This window comes from Gossypium hirsutum, chromosome D07, assembly GCF_007990345.1.
Source record: "Gossypium hirsutum isolate 1008001.06 chromosome D07, Gossypium_hirsutum_v2.1, whole genome shotgun sequence".
NCBI classification, from domain to species: domain Eukaryota; kingdom Viridiplantae; phylum Streptophyta; class Magnoliopsida; order Malvales; family Malvaceae; genus Gossypium; species Gossypium hirsutum.
The window spans coordinates 3,583,023-3,599,335 of record NC_053443.1 but is presented as its reverse complement, the minus strand read 5'-3'; the positions used below and the strand labels follow the sequence as shown (position 1 = coordinate 3,599,335).

General features: G+C 35.1%; 1 protein-coding gene across 3 annotated transcripts; it reads right to left on the bottom strand.

Annotated features, from left to right (window-relative positions):
• Nucleotides 1-1,271: 1,271 nt before the first annotated feature.
• Nucleotides 1,272-14,169, bottom strand: LOC107953762 (uncharacterized). Of its 3 annotated transcripts, none has more exons than XM_016889160.2 (21): nt 13,953-14,169; nt 12,660-12,805; nt 11,229-11,892; nt 11,047-11,135; nt 10,841-10,939; nt 10,144-10,292; nt 9,596-9,999; nt 8,436-9,473; nt 8,223-8,337; nt 6,157-7,973; nt 5,163-5,301; nt 4,912-5,032; nt 4,754-4,837; nt 4,117-4,563; nt 3,739-3,834; nt 3,243-3,407; nt 2,973-3,152; nt 2,609-2,722; nt 2,348-2,530; nt 1,961-2,005; nt 1,272-1,600 (listed from the first exon to the last, which is right to left on the bottom strand). In XM_016889160.2, the coding sequence occupies exons 2-21, from the start codon at nt 12,750-12,752 to the stop codon at nt 1,466-1,468; spliced, it is 6,177 nt and encodes a 2,058-aa protein (XP_016744649.2). In that variant the 5' UTR covers nt 12,753-12,805; nt 13,953-14,169; the 3' UTR covers nt 1,272-1,465. The 3 variants fall into 3 exon arrangements, with proteins under 3 accessions (XP_016744649.2, XP_016744648.2, XP_016744650.2); XM_016889159.2 differs by lacking the exon at nt 13,953-14,169 and adding an exon at nt 13,006-13,164; XM_016889161.2 differs by lacking the exon at nt 13,953-14,169 and having other exon boundaries at nt 9,596-9,996; nt 12,660-13,009.
• Nucleotides 14,170-16,313: the final 2,144 nt, after the last annotated feature.

Sequence of the window (16,313 nt, the reverse complement as noted above, 5' to 3'; positions counted from 1 at the left end):
ATCGTCTTCACTATCGAAGAGATAAAAAGGAGAAACTTTCAGAGCAACAAAGGAGAAGCTCTCTTCATTGTCGAAGAAAACAGTCCATTATATTCTAATTTTATATTTTTTTTACAATTTAATCTCTAAAATCAAAATTTTTACTATTCTACAATTTAATTCCTCAAAAATAATTTTTCTTATTATACAGTTCATTTCTAGACCTCGTTTTGTACAATTTTGCAAAACAAATTTTCATTGTTTTACTAAACAATGAAAATATAAAAATATATTAATTGTATGTCTGTTTCATTGAAAACAACTTTTATAAAATATTTTCAAAAAATCTATCAAACAAAAAATATTTTATACAGATTCATCCAAACGCTAGAAAATATTAACTTTTCAAGAAAAATAAATTATTTTCTAAAAATTATTTTCCGAACACTATTTTCAGAGAAACAAAGTAAACCTAAAGATTATACGTAGTTTAAGCATTGCATTAAAAAAAAATTAACACCACTAAATCTTTTGCATTGATAACAAAGATTGAGACTTTAAATACTGAATGTTTAAGTTTAATTGTCATGTGGATCTCAAATCCAACCATGCAACTGACAGAAGTGTTCATGGAATCATGGCACAAGCTCGCGTAGATTCAAGTTTTTGACTGACCCAACTTAATTTGTTTTTACAATTTAAAATTAATAAAAATAAATTTAAATAAAATAAAATATTACATTATTATTTTAAATAGCAACGGGTCAGCCGTGCTTGAGCTTGAAAGGTTTTTAGGATTTAAGCCATAAGTCATGCCCAACCCATGAACTTCTAATAAATGTTTTGTGCGATTGATTATTTGTGCTTTATGTTAATTTAATTATACCTTATAATTATATTTTTACTTTGTAACGGTATTCAAATCTAGAGGTTTGATAAAAAAAACTTCAGTTAACCTTGTCATTTCTTTTGAGAAATATTGAAACTTGAGAAAAAAATGCACTAACCCTAATTAAATTTCCCTTGTTTTATAATAAAAGACTAAAAAAATTCAAAAACTACATGAGTATAATTATTATTATATAAAATTCATTTAGTAAATAAAATCTCACGAGAATTGAGTGATTTTCAAATCACCATGAAAGGGGAAAATCTCTGTAACCCTTCAATTAATTCATGTATAAGATTTGTGTATTCTACATTTGGTGCTTCCTTCAATGGTTTTTCTTTTGTTGTTGTCAAGACCTAGAAATAGCTTTGGATGCATCAAAACATATGAAAGACACCAAACATTAGCACAGGTAATCTGTACAATCACCACTAAAATAACATCCTATCACACTTGCAACCTTATTCTCTCCCATACTAAAAAATGAAAAAACTTGAACAAAGAGGACAGTATTAGAGGAAACCCCTTGGGAATAACTAATATAATATAATTAAATTAGTATTACAATAAGAAGGGAGTGAGGGTAGTGTGATAGAATCAGTTGAGGAAACGCTTACAATTTTTTGAATTACAAAAGCAAGGGATCTTCTTACCTTCATCCTCATGGTTAAAATGGTAGTCATATGTTATCTCTTCTCCTGGATATATGTCTCTCTCTGCAAAAAACACTACCTGCCACCCACAAAAACACTCACTCAATTCGCCATTTCCATCGCAGTTATATTACCTACAACTTTTTGGACAAACTCTAAGCCCCCATGTTTTAACTTGCAATAAATGCAAGTTGATTCCTTGTCAACAAAATTATTTAGATCAACCATGCTTTCCAAACATTCGATGCACGTAATGCAGCAGCAGCTTGTGTTTGAGATTACTACTGCCATCACAACGTAATTGATATTACCGACACTCTATTCTATGCAGTGCATATACTTACATATTGATACATATGTATCCGTGCACGCACGTGGTGTCATGTCGCATGTGTTTGAATCTTATTTGCATGTACTCAGTATCAGAATTTGGAATTACCTTCTTTTCATTCTTCACAGAAATCACTTTGGCAACACAATTGGGCTGTCAAAGACATTAAGTCTGATGTCAGAAACGTGGATAATAAAATAGAATGATATTAGAAAAAGAAAAGGTTGAGAAAATATCCAGTAAGCTCAAGTGCCATAGGGGTAACCAGAAAAGAAATACAGTAATATCAGACTTGTGTAATGACTTAACACATTCATATTTTGTTTCTAAGCTTTTCAGTAACTGCAATTGAATCACAAAGTCAAATACATTTTTTCCCGACATTCAATAGTCTTCCAGAAGGGTTCCATCAATTTTAATAATGAAAGTGACCCCAGTTCTTAAAAGAAATAACATTTAAACGAATTTAAGCAGAACTCTAGGAGATATAATTACCAGACATGAATGGTTGACAAAACGGGCAATCCCCCCTTTGCGAGTAGCGTCAATGATATGCTCTTTATCTATCCTGAAGAAGTAGCATGCGCTTTTGTACTGGACTTTTCTGCCAGACAGGTATTCAAGTTCCCTTTTATCAGCCACATGTTGCCCCACAATCTCACCAACATACTCAACCACCTAGTAACGCCATGATTAATGTCAGGTTTTGCAATTATGAAGAGAATTACGTTTACTTGATAGGTGAGAAGAACAAACCATTTCACCACGGGAAATGAATCTAGATGTGTAAAGACCAAGAGCATGTATGCCAGATTTATAAACTACCAAATGCTTCCAACCCTTTGCTTGTTTGTAGCGAGCATATTCTTTCTGTATGTAATGGGAAAGGCAGAAAAGTTAGGCTTACAAGGACTAATTCTGGTATAATCATCTAAAATTATACAGTTAAGCTAGCATATGGAAAAAGTACTATGAATGGATGTCATGGGCACTGGGAAAAACAGAATCCGTCCACTGCTTGTTCAAGAAAAATATGACCGTGCTAATTACTAGAACCCAACAGAGTAGCGCAAACTGAATCCAAATGAAGGCAACTGTTGAATAAGCAACTTTAATGTACCCGGCAATCATTTTCAATATCTGATTTTGACAGCTTTGGAAGCCTCTGCATGTATGGCTTCTGCCCATTAATGTGAATCCAAGCATTTAACTGCTCTTGAGGAACAAAGCATCCGTTCTTTCTTCTTGACTGACCATAGGGATTGTGCCAAAAGCCATCTTGTTTGCGGCCTTTGAAACCCTACCAGAGTTGCAATCAGATCATAATATGAGGGTCCCATGCTGAGATAACTCAATTAATTCACCCCCACACAGAATATAGAAAAAGTACCTCTGTTCGAGCACAGGTTGATTCCCCTTTCCTAGGAAAACTCAGTTTACCATTGGTGGGATCACTATCAGACTCACATATGGGGTGTAAGGCGTGAAGCATACATCTTCCATAGAAACCAACACTTTCATTATCAAGCCCCTCAACCTCACTTTGTAACAGACCCTGGAGGCAATATAACAAAGTAATTAGGAAAAACCAAAACCCCTATCAGACAATCAGCAAAATCCATATCCATGATCAACAACCTTCCCTTACATATTTAATTGAGGAAACACATAGAGATAGAGTTTGGAAAAGTCTTATGAGAAGTGTCAATAAATTATGGCATTCAAAACATTTTGAAAACATAAGGTTGTGACCTGCTCAAAGCTTAGAATATAGAAGGGGAAATTTTGATTGCTTCAGAAACAGCAGAAATTAAACCTAAGATAAAAACAGATTGCCCGTAGAATATAACAGTAGTGCAATTAAATTCAGGTTCTTGAGTAGAAACCTTTTGGTGAGCACACCAAGGATGAAACCGAACTGAACAATCCACAACCCTGCATTGTATGCATGAGCCACCAGATCGGTTACATATAGAGCAAACCTGGAAGAAATAAATTCATGGTCACTTCAAGGGGAAGTTTATCCAAAAATAATGTAAGCCTCTTCACACAAAATCATCTTTGGATGCAAAGGTACGCAAGAACCTCTTTTTAAAAAATAAAAATAAAAGGCAAATATGCAAACGGAAACAAAAACAGTTACAGAACATCTAGAAAACAAGAAACAAATCTTCCATGGGACATGCATGACCAAAGATACACGTCAAATTTGCAAGTTCAGGCCTGTTCAGGGTATTCTATATTTGCTAAATCATTAAACTTACCACATTTTCTCTTCCACGAGAAACACCAGATACATCAAAAGCACTCATGGTGTTGACATTTGGGCAACGAGTTCCAGGAGTCCAGAGCCCACAGACCATATGAACCCACTGTTTTACAGATGGATCAAGCACTCCTGCTATTACACTATTGTACACATTTAACTTGCTAACAGAGCAAGGCGAGTTTTGAATATTGTTTAAACTATTCTGCATATCCATTTTCCAAACAGCAGTTCTTGACAGCCCGAGATCTTTACATTGCAAGTTACATAATTCCTTCCCAACAACTAGACTTTGGTCATCAACCATAGTTTCAGCAGACGAAACTGTGTCCTTAGGCCTACACTCTGATTCAATGTTCCAAGCTTTTAGAAGGCCTTTTACAAATGTATGACTTTGTAAAGCCCGAGTCATGGCACCACCACCATATCCACAGAGAACACACACCTAAGAGATGATAAGAACGAGTGAGTATAACAAACCGAACCACAAGAGAGATATGGAACAAAAAGAATGCACACAAGAAGTACATGACACATTGCAAGTTACAAAGAAGAAAGACTAGCAACTAAACAATGTTGAAACTGAAATGAAATAGCCTCATATGTTAAATACTTAAAGAGTCAAAACTTCTTACAATATCTTTAGAATTTGTTCTGCATGGTCTGCAATACCACTGGCCCTTCGGGACTTTTGAAACACCATAGCAGGCTTGATGCACCTGTGTATTATGAAAACAGAGTTAGAGAGTGATACTTTAGCAAGTCAACCACAAACTTGAGATGAGTAAAATACTCTGATTGAACATTGACTACACTCCAATAGGCAATTGAATTCATCCTTGTTTGAGCTTCCACAAACACAGCAGAATGCATCTGCATCAGCGCTGGAAGAGCACCTAAGCTCGTCGATAGCTCTGTAACATAATTTATAATACCATTGCAGTTAGCCTTAACCGAATTCTTGTAATTTTAAAGCTGTACAAGCATCTATAAAAAAAATAGTGAAATTATCCATAGAAAGTAAGAACTAATTCACAAGCTTACTTTTCAGGATTAATGTCACATGCTCTATGTCCATGACATTCAACATCATCAGCTTTGTTTAAACCTTTCCTCGCTTTCATCCTAGGCAGGCACTTTGAGATCTCCACAAGGGGATAACTGTCAGAACGAGACTCTTTACCTGATAATTGAAGGGGGGAAATCAATGATCCTCGACAAAATCAAACATCACAAGTAAAAATGCTGCCAGGTATGTAGATAAACCAGATTCATTGCAGCATGTTCACTTGCAGCATATCCAATATTATTCACTTAAATGCTAAATAGAGATTATATGATGCTCCATGAAGATTTACCACTAGTAGCATATGCAAATTTTATTAAGCACACCAAATGTAACATACTACATATCATGAAGGGAGCACATCATGACTCCATCAGTGACACACATAGACATGTGAACTTGGCCTCTCCAGCTAGAAGTTCAAATTTTAAGGTGTTTCCATGATTGTGAACTGTTATGAGTGACAGAAACAACACCAATTGCAGTGTCCACAAACAAGGAAGAAATCGAATAAGTTCACTCAAATTTCTTTGTGAAGATGGTAGACATAGAGATGTAACCACAATGAAAAAGCAAGGAGAGAAGGAAAAGGAAGAGACGACAGGATAGATCCGGGTAAGTTATAATTCCATCAAAACAATATAAATAAAGCAATTGCAACTTGCATCTAAATTGAAACATACAAATAAGAGTAGAAAATGCAAAACCACTACAATAGGTGTAACAAGTGTACATGTATGCTGAGAGCTAGGTGTTATGGGCATGCAGTGCAAGATAAATGTATTAGTTCTAGCTGAAAGTTTTTGCTTTCCTAAAAATGCCTTGCACTAAAAAAATACACTAATCAAGTTCAAATTTTAAAGACATGTTTGTCCCCATCCTTATTAACACCCATGATATCCTTTGCATCAAAATATGGGGAAAAATATATTAATTTGTTGCAACTATTACAAAATAATTATTAAAATTTACCTTTTCCTGTTAGCTCAGAAAGGCTACGCTTACGCCTTTCCTTACACCTTGCATTTGACCAATTACAAGTAATGGCATCAGGAACACAACTTTTCTCACTTCCGTCAGCATTCCCTTTTTCCAGGATGAATGACATGTTATGGAATTGCTTAATTTCTCCCAGACATGTCTTCTTGCCTTCTTCAACAAGACAACCACTTACTTCATCAAAGAATGAAACATGATGTGCTCCATTTTCTTCCTCTTTTTTCAAATCAGAAGATAAATCAAAGTAACCTGTGGTGCTGGCTATTCTTTTCATATTTGACATCCTTGAAGTAATTTTGGGTTTACAGCTCTTTCGAAGGTTACGTTGGTCCAAGCTTTTAATAACCCTGCTCAGAGGAACAATTTTTGGAGGCTTAAATTCAGCTGCGGCAGACTTGCAACTGCATATTTCACCATATTCTCCACATACAATGGGCCTAACTTTCTTATCACAAACAGTCTCAAAACATGAAAATGCATTTGTGCAATATACAGAATCACTATTAGAAGTTTTTTCAACGGTTCTAAGAGGCTTTGGTGACCCTAACTTCTCAAAGGAATTATAGGCCAAATTCTGCTTTAACCTTTTTCTACCTGAAACTTCAAGGATATTGTCAGACCTATCATCATCTTTCAGTTTAACCTGATAATCTTCACCATCCTGATCCTTGTACACATCAGACAAATCTCTTTTCCGACATACTATTTTAGCTGAAGCCAACTCTCCCGGTCGAATCAGATGAGTGGGTTCATATGATTCAAAAACTGATGGAATGAGGGTCTGCCAATCCTTGGAAGAACGAGAGGACATGTGATGACTGCCATTACCTTTGGGGCAATGTTGTAAGGAAAGTTTAGGAGCAAAGGACATATCCAGCATCCTAAATTTAGTTGCTCTCTTTCTCTTGCCACCTTTCAAGCCTTTCCTTATTTTCTTCACATGATTGATCCTCTCATTACTAGAAAGGCTCATATAACTTTGATTTTGACTTTTTTTCCATGTCAATGAATCTAGGAGTTTAAGCTCATCAAGCAGACTAAGAGATGACTGCCCATTCGGAATTTTGGATGATCTGTTGTTCCTTATCTTATTCCTGCAAGAAACACCAATAAACTCAGCACTTCTTCCACTTTCAAGTTCATCATTTGATGAACATTTATCAATACCAGATCCCTCGTCAACTACAAGATCATTTCTATATTCATTGTCTCCAGCATCGATGGTAGAAGAATCCACATTGTTAACCTCAGTTGACGCCTGGGTGACAGCAGCCCCAGAACATCCAGAAGAAATATTTGACATGCCCTGCCATTTAAGTGAGTCAGCTTCATTTATAGCAGAACCAATACCATGCACACCTGCAGAAGCTCCAAACTGATCTCCAGCACATCCACTAGCATCTAACAACTCAGCTGATGAGTTAATTTGTGTCATTTTACAAGCCTCCTTTTGCTTGCTTGGAACATCTCTCCACTGGGAAGCATGACAGGCAATTCTCATAGGAAGTTGCCCATTCACTTTCCCCCCTTGATCTAATAAATTAGTTCTGTCATTTGGATAGATATGCTCTTTAACAAATTCAGAAGCAACTGGATTATGTGCTTCACAACATACACCAACTTGTTCCTTGGAGACAACACAAGATCCTTCAAACCTACACTTGGTATATCCTTCTAAGCACTTTGCATGGACTGAGCAGATGCAGTCACCCCGAGAATATGTGCAAGGTACTCTCCGGCAGCATTTTGCATGCCCACTCGATTGTGTGATGCTCTCACCTCTGATGAGCCTAAAACATTGAATGATGAAAATAAAGCTCAGAAGGATAACATCAAGAACTAAATTCACCACCGACTTTGTTACAATACACATCTAACCAACCAACATGTACTAAATATGATATATTAAGATGTTTGTGTAGCAGTGAGCAGATTCATTAATTAGTAAGGCAGTGGAATATGCCTCATTAGTCATTAATTAAACTTGAAAGCTTCAAATACTGCAAGTTTTATATTCATCTAGCATATTAAAAACTAACCTCAATGTAGACTGATCACAAAAATGGTCATTAGAAAATTGGCATGGCATGTCAATTCTAGAATGTAGTGGAAGCCCTTGTGTCAATTGTGAGAAATCACAGCAACTGCTTAACCCTGGATGATGAAAATAATAAGCATTAAAATATATAATCTAGAGGAAAACCAAGAAACATGAGCAAGTCACATGGAAATTCTTCAACATTATCACTTGCCTGTCATGGGGATTGATCTTTCAGCAGCAGATGGAAATGATGATGAAGCACCTTCAAAAACATCTTGCCTGCTGGGAAGAATAGATCCACACCTTCCTTCCCTAGATTTTGATGATTCAAGAAGAGAATGCTGTATATTAGGATTAGAAGTTCTATCTAATCTTCCTAGCTCATGGCTCATTCCAACTGAAGAAATTGCATGTCGCTTTGACAACTCTGAAATCTGGCTCAACGCAAGCACTCTCATACTATCATCAAGCAAACAAGGGCCCTCTTGTTTTGAGGTGGTAGAAGTTGAACCTGGTACAAAAGTTGAAGTAGCCAACAGAAAGCCCGTTGTAGCAGCAGAGGGTTGAGAAATATGTCGAGAGCCCAAATATGAACTACTCATTGTAAGAAAAGCTTGATCAGTATGTGCATTATTTCCAACAAAGGAAGAGTTCCCAGGAAGGTTCAGACAGCTTCTCTCATCAAATCTACCTGAAGAAATATTAGAGGACTGACACGAGTTCATGTTGTGCACTGATGAAAAACCAGGCATCATGCCAATGGCAATTCTAGAACTTTCCTCCTGCTTATGGATTCTCAATGCTGGATCAATTGCATCGGAAAAGCCAACAGGAAGACATCCCAGACCTGCACCTTTGCCCTTTTCTGTCAATCTGCAGAAACCCAACTCAGGCATATTCAACTGCCTCCCTAAACTATTTCCAATTTTCAGGGGAGCATTTAGTGGGTCACACTTGGTAGTACTAGATCCACAATGAAATATCTTTGGCATGCTAAATTCACTGACCATATAATTAGTACCTTTAGAGCATGCACTCCCTTCCAGTGGTAGCGGTGAACGTGCAGGAACTACTAAATTTTTTGTGGCATCAAGTCGGCTTTCAGGTTTGGTAGCATCCACAAAACTGCTGGCTGCAAATGCATGCTTACTAAAGTTCAATAGGCTCTGTTGACTTCTTGCCATAGTGTTAGAAGAGTCTGCCTCCTGAAGACAATATTGCCTAGTTTCCTCCTTACCGAAAAACATAGCTGCATTATTCCAGAATCAATCATAATACAATTCTTAGCCACAGTACAAAACCCCAAAAATATACAAACAAAATAACCTATAACATGTATGCAATGAAAAAAGAGCAGACAGATCTACCCACCTCGATCAACCATCTTCTCAGAATGGTATGACTCTGGAGGATCAACAACTGTCTTAAAATGTTTGGGTGCAACAACTGGTAGAGCAGAGTTTCCTATAGGCTGACTTGGCTGATAAGGTTGCCCGAGCTTTAACTCCACATTAGAGGAAGCAGCATCTCGGTCAGAAATTACAATATCACCTGTGATTTTAGCTGCAGTTGCATCATAATTTCGACCCAGGGTTCTTAAATTTTGCAAACTAGAGCGGGCAAGGGATGGGTTTCTAGTCTTCAACATAGAATCAATCCAGGTGGAGACAGACTGACAACCATTAGATGAATCCCTACCACCAAATGTTGACATCGTTGAACTCTTAGAGAAAGCACACTCCATTCTCCGGCCATCAGCAACATCAAGCAAACTGCTTTAGGAAGCACCAAAAAAGCGCTTGAGAAGAAAGTTATTATTACCCTCATTCTTTCGCTCTTGTTTGTTATACAAGAGACTGATAGCAGAATTTTGTTCTGTGTGAACATTACTCAGAATCATGGAATTATTATCCACGCACCTTGACAAAGCTTGCGATGAACCAATTGGATTAGCCACGTGAGAAGTAATAGATATTTTGGGCACGGTTGAACTAGATTTCACCAAACCAGTAGTTGGTAACAATCCTTCAGGCCAGTCCCATCCACTCTGATCTTCAGGAACCCTGATCTAAAGCATCATAAAAACATCACCATCCAGTGTTCTCGTTGCTTCAAAGACATGCCAATAAGAAATAAAGTTTTCAATCCCAAAGGTTAAGAATGTGGAAATCAACAAGATAATTGATAATAGTGGTAGTAACTAGTAAGGTCTATAATACCATTGCAATAAGAAACCCAGTATGCGTTTGCTTTTATGTGCCTTGACCCCCCCCTTTCCAGAAGCATGCAACTTTCACAACATAATAACACAAGATTTGCAGGAAAGCATGAAAATTAATACATGGAAGCCATGAAGCATAACCTCCTATGGCCTATGGGCCACACTATCAAGAAGTTTGATTAATCATCTTATAGAGGTATTATTGATTTTTTAAATTAGTCAAATTTTGTAAATATCAAATAGTCCTCAAAGGACAAGGACTAGCTTAAATTCTAAATAACAAACTATTCATATATGGAAATTAAGCATGAGACACGCATATCTGTGATAATGAAGCAAAAAATCAGGAAATCATTTGAAGTAAACATTGGGAATAAGGGCAATGTAACTCTTACCCCAAACTTCTCAAAGTAGAGTTTCCGCCATCGTGCAATGGTCCCTCCACTTTCCATGTGAACAGCATCCCCAGGGTTCATATCACATAATCCTGCATGCTGCAACATGACAGCAAGTTGTAAGCATGAACCAACTCCAAATGGGTAATGCAAACATGCATTAGGGCTACAAAACACAGTGAACATAACAGACATGAGCAAGTTACCTCGCAAAATTTGGAAACAGATGTGTGAAAAAAATGACAGGAGCAAAGAATACTGAGAAGTCCTGTATTGCTGAGAAGCAGATACCCACCTTTTCCGTCAAAGTAAAAAGTTAAAACATGTTAGGCCACATCCAATATGGATGACAATTAACCAAAAGCAAGAATTACAGTCATGCACTCACCTGTACCCAAACAGAATACACGGGGACACCCACTTAAAATAGTTGATGACTGATCAGATATAGAAGAGTTTAATTCCTCAGGTATCTTCATTGACATCCGTATATTTTTGCTATGGGGATTACCAGGTTTTGCAGAGACAGTACTGTAGCAATCCCCTTTCAGGGTAGCAAAGTCCACTACTTTCTCAGTACCGGGAACCATGTGATGATTGACTACTTCAGCCAGATCTGAAGTCTGAACATTTACGCTAGACGCATGAAAGTTACAAGGCAAAACCGAAACACCACTACTGCTGGAACTCAATTCCAATCTAGATGGAACAGCAGAACATTTTCCACCATTTTCTGTGTTTTGTTTGCTCCAGTTTTCTGACAGCAATGTCCCATAGGCTCGTGGAGTTTCACTTGAAACATCATTAATATTACCATACCTAGAGGCATTGAATACTTTTCGACTTGACAGTTCCTGAAAGTCACACTGTAGAAGTGATGGTGGCCCAGATAGAAGAGCTACAAACGAATTTGCCAGCTCAGATTGACTTGATTTATGGGAAAATAAGTTTGAATTGTTGGGACGCATAGGATCATGCACTCTTTCATGCAATGTGGAACTTAAATCCTGTGTAGTATGTTGGCGAAAATACTGGCCATAATTCATCTCCATCTGTATTTAATTAAAACAAGAAGCAGGAAGTGAGGGAAGCATCCAAACGCACAAGTCAAAAGTAACAACACATAAGTTAGTTCTCTTTATCAATGATGACTGAATCAGAAAGTAAAATCAGAAATGACATTTGATAATTTTGCAAACCATATGTTTTGAATATATAATACCCAAAAAAAGGAAAATATAAGAAATCATTCGTCTAGAAATAAACAAGGTTGCAGTATTCAGCGTGCAATTTTCCTACTCTACATTGTACATTCATCCATTCAACATATCCCCCTCCCAACAAAATTGGATTCTGAGGGCATCCCTGCTTCTCTCATACCCTTAGGTTGTGACAAGGTGCTTAATAAGACTCCTTCAAGTTTTCTACCAGAGGAAAACTTTGAAATACTTCAGAGCAGCAACGTGCGATTGATAGAGTGTTCCTTCCAAATACTAATTATTTTCCCCTATCCACTGAGTTCCACACACAGACAGACCTCAGAAATTGTTGCACAACCACCATACGTTTCAATGACAGAGCTTAAAACATCAAAAAGAACTACTAGCCCTTCAGGAATGTCATATTCCGGATTAAAGTATCCTATCCCGCTGTAGAATCGTCTCACACACCTAATAGAAACGCTCAAACCCCAAGCAGAGGAAAAAACAACTAACATCAAGATTACCTTCACAACAGATCTTTTTTACTGGCAAAAAAGAAAAAAACTACGGCTCTTAACCTTGATTTTGAAACATATATAAATATAAGCGTTAATTACCTGATCTCGAGGCTCCTGCGATGCCGATGAAGCCATTGAAAGCACCGATGACTGCAATGTAGAATCAAATTTGATCCGCCAAGGGTTATCCATCTCTCAATACTCTATTATCCTAACCCTCCTACATCAAAATCATCAAGAAAACCCTAAAAGAACAGTAGAAACGACTGTCAGCGGCCGAAGAAATCTATAATGTTCCTTCTTAAAACAGCGTTACAGCAACCAAACAGTATAAAGCGAACGAAAATCACATGCACAATAAAAAAACACCCAACAATAATAATAAACGAAGAGAGTATTAATGGAGCTCAGAAACTGAGAAAGAACAGGGAAAAAGAGGGTTTACTTTACAGATAGAGCTACAGAGGGAGACGCATCTGAAATGTATTCGTTCGAGACAAGGTTGACTGGACGCTGGCATAGTGACGCGTGTAACGCGTGAAATGAATATGAACCGTCGGATATTCGAGTTTGTGATTGGATGGTTGATAGGTGGTGCAGATGGGAGATTGTGGGCCGTCGATTGAGAATACGGCTGGGTTGGGATTTGTTGATTGGGAAGGAGAGGGAGACACTGTTATGATGGGAATTTAGGGCATGCGCGCCAAAGTTTGGAGTGGGACCCTCCTAAATATTGGGCCAATGAAATAAGAGATGGAAAAGAAACTGTGGGGCCAATACGGAGGAGGATGAGGCTGACATAAAAACAGTGAAAATTATAGTTTTTAATTCGCTCTCCTCATTTATTTAAGGGTAAATTTTTTATCTTAATAATAAAACAGTGATTTAATTTTTAATTCAGTCATTTAATTTTTTAAAAATAATAAATTAATCACCAATATTATTAAAAAGTAATAAACTAGTTATGATTAACATTATCTATTATAGGCCTAACGGGTGAGATGACTAATTATTTTATCATAGTGAAACTTAGTTTAAGAACCAAACAAAATAATAAAAGAAAAAATAGTGATGATGAAACAAAAAAAACCATCAGAGATTCAAACTTTTCCTTTTTCACTATTTATTCACACCTCTCCCAACTTCTCGTCGCTTAACCCAGTAAAGAGAAGCTTCCAATCGATCTGTAAATTTTCTTAACAATTCTAGATTTTCTTAATGATGTTTCGTCTATGAACCAGCCTCAATTTTATAGAATTTCTTAACAATTTTCTATAAATAGTGTTAGGTTCTATTGGGAATTAAGTTTTTATAAATTTATTCTTTTTGTTTTTGGGTTGAGTCATTACAATCAGTTGAAAAATAGTGGAGATGAAGAGGCGGGGGACGAACCTTGGTTGTTACAGGAGAATAAGGCCTAAACTTCGTTCTTTCCTTTTGCCTTCTTTTCTTTCTTGTGCCTTCATATTGCCTCCTCACTTATTTAGCCTGTCTTTTGTTTTATCTCATCTCAATAAGCTCTTCTTTTTCCTTTCCTGGGTTTCGGTTAGTTGCCTCTGATTTTTTTTGTTGCTCTATGTTTATATGTCTTGACTTCTTTTACATGTTTTTTAGCAAAAAAATTGTGTGCAAAATGATAGCCTTACTAGTGATATGGATGTAAATGCTCCTCTTTATTCTTCAACCTCTAACGGTTAGTACTTAGTACTTTTTTTTTGCACCTTCTTGGTATAATTAAATGATCTTTCATATCAAGTAATTGGCTTCTCTTCTTTCTTCTTCTCCTTTTTTATATTATTCTTCTTCTATTGCTCAGCTAGGGATATTAAATGACAAGCAAGGATTCCAACGTGACCGATTAAATAACAGGTCACTTTTTTGTTAAATCTATAATGAAAAATGGTTAATAGGATTAATTTGTTATTTTTTGAAAATTAAATGATTATTTTGTCAACATCAAAGTTAAGTAACTGTTGATGTACTTTATCTTTATTTAATTTTATTAAATTTTAGTTAGATTATCTTCCATCTTAGGTGAATTGATTAAACAATCTAATTCCAAAAGAATTAACAAAAACATAAAAATTGTTTTAATCACAAGTTGGATCGGTTCATAGTAATTAATAAGTTGATTTATTTTTTGCCTCTCACTAAATTAATATTTCGTCAATCTGATCCAATTCAAATAAATGCAATTCAAATTTTATGTGTTAATTATAGAAATAAATAAAAAAGTTTAAAACTCATAAATCAAATTGATTTAGAGGAATGGAATTTAGCAAATTGGATTTTTTTATAATCAATATATAAGAATCGTATTTTCTTTTCTTTTTTTTTTCTAAAATGGATGTTAACCAAAACGGTTATCAGCCTTACTTTTGAGAAAGGAGGATGGGAGAGTGGGGAAGGAGATAGTATAGCATTAGTTTTAAGAAATGTTTTTAAAAAGAATTATGAAAAAAGTTATTTTGAGAAATATTTTTGAAAAGTTTGGTTTAAGATAGTGTTTAGTATTTGTCGAAAAATGCTTTTAAAGAAATAAAATGTCCGTTTTAGATATGGTGTTATAAAGTAACAAATATACATTTAAATAATGTTCAAATTAGTTAATATTATAATATTCTAATAAAAATATAAAAAATAATCTATTATAATTTTTGTTAATATTTTAATATATGAAATATGATTTCAAATATTTTTTAAGTAATTAATATTAATTATTTATAAAATTTAATTCAATATATAAAATATATTTAAAATATTAAAATATAACAACAAATTAAATATATAATATTATATATTTAAAATAAATTTCAGAAGGAACATATCTAATATAAATATTTTATAAAATATTTTATAAAAATTAAAATTATCATTTATTTCTAAAAGCATTTTTATCAAAAACAAAAATTAAAAAAATATTATTTTTACTTTCGAGTTCAAAAGCACTTCTATTTAATATTACTTGTGACTTCAAAAACAATAAATAATCCATTATCCAACCTTTGTGGTGGAGAAGTCAACCTTTTCCTTGTTAGATGAATGCCCCTTTTGTGGGTTTTACTTTTTCCTTATTAGTCCAAAATCATAAATAAAAAAATATTTTTATACTTCTATAAATATGACTAAAATGCTTCTTTTTATTAATCATATTATATCATGTATATTATAATATTACAAAATTTCAAATTTACAACCAACGTGAATTGTATATTTTATTACTGCATGGACTATCTGATTTATTAATATGTGAAATTAGTTTTTTTTATGTAAAATTGATTTAAAAATAATAAAGAAGATAGAATCTTATGCGAGTTTATAAATTATAATTTTTAACCATTTTAAATTTAAATAAATAAAACTAAAACAATCAAAACTTTAATTTTAAAATTCAAATTTTTTATTTTACATGATAAATATTTTCTTCTTGAAATTTATTTTATTGGGAGGCCTAAATCAAAAGGCAAGCTTGGTATCCGAGAAGCACAATTATTGAACAAAGCCCTGCTTTGCAAACAAAGATCCTTACACAACCTCACACACTAGCACACTCACTCTTACTAACAAAATATTGGTCGTCCACAATTTTTTTACAAGTTCAGGCACACTTAAATGATTCATAGGTATGGAAGTGTCACGGGCTAAAGTGTAAAGCCTGTGACCATGGTACATGATGCATCCCATAGAGGTCTATCGATTAAATGGGATCATTTAGCCCACGAGATCTGACCTGATTCTAATAATTGTTAGAGA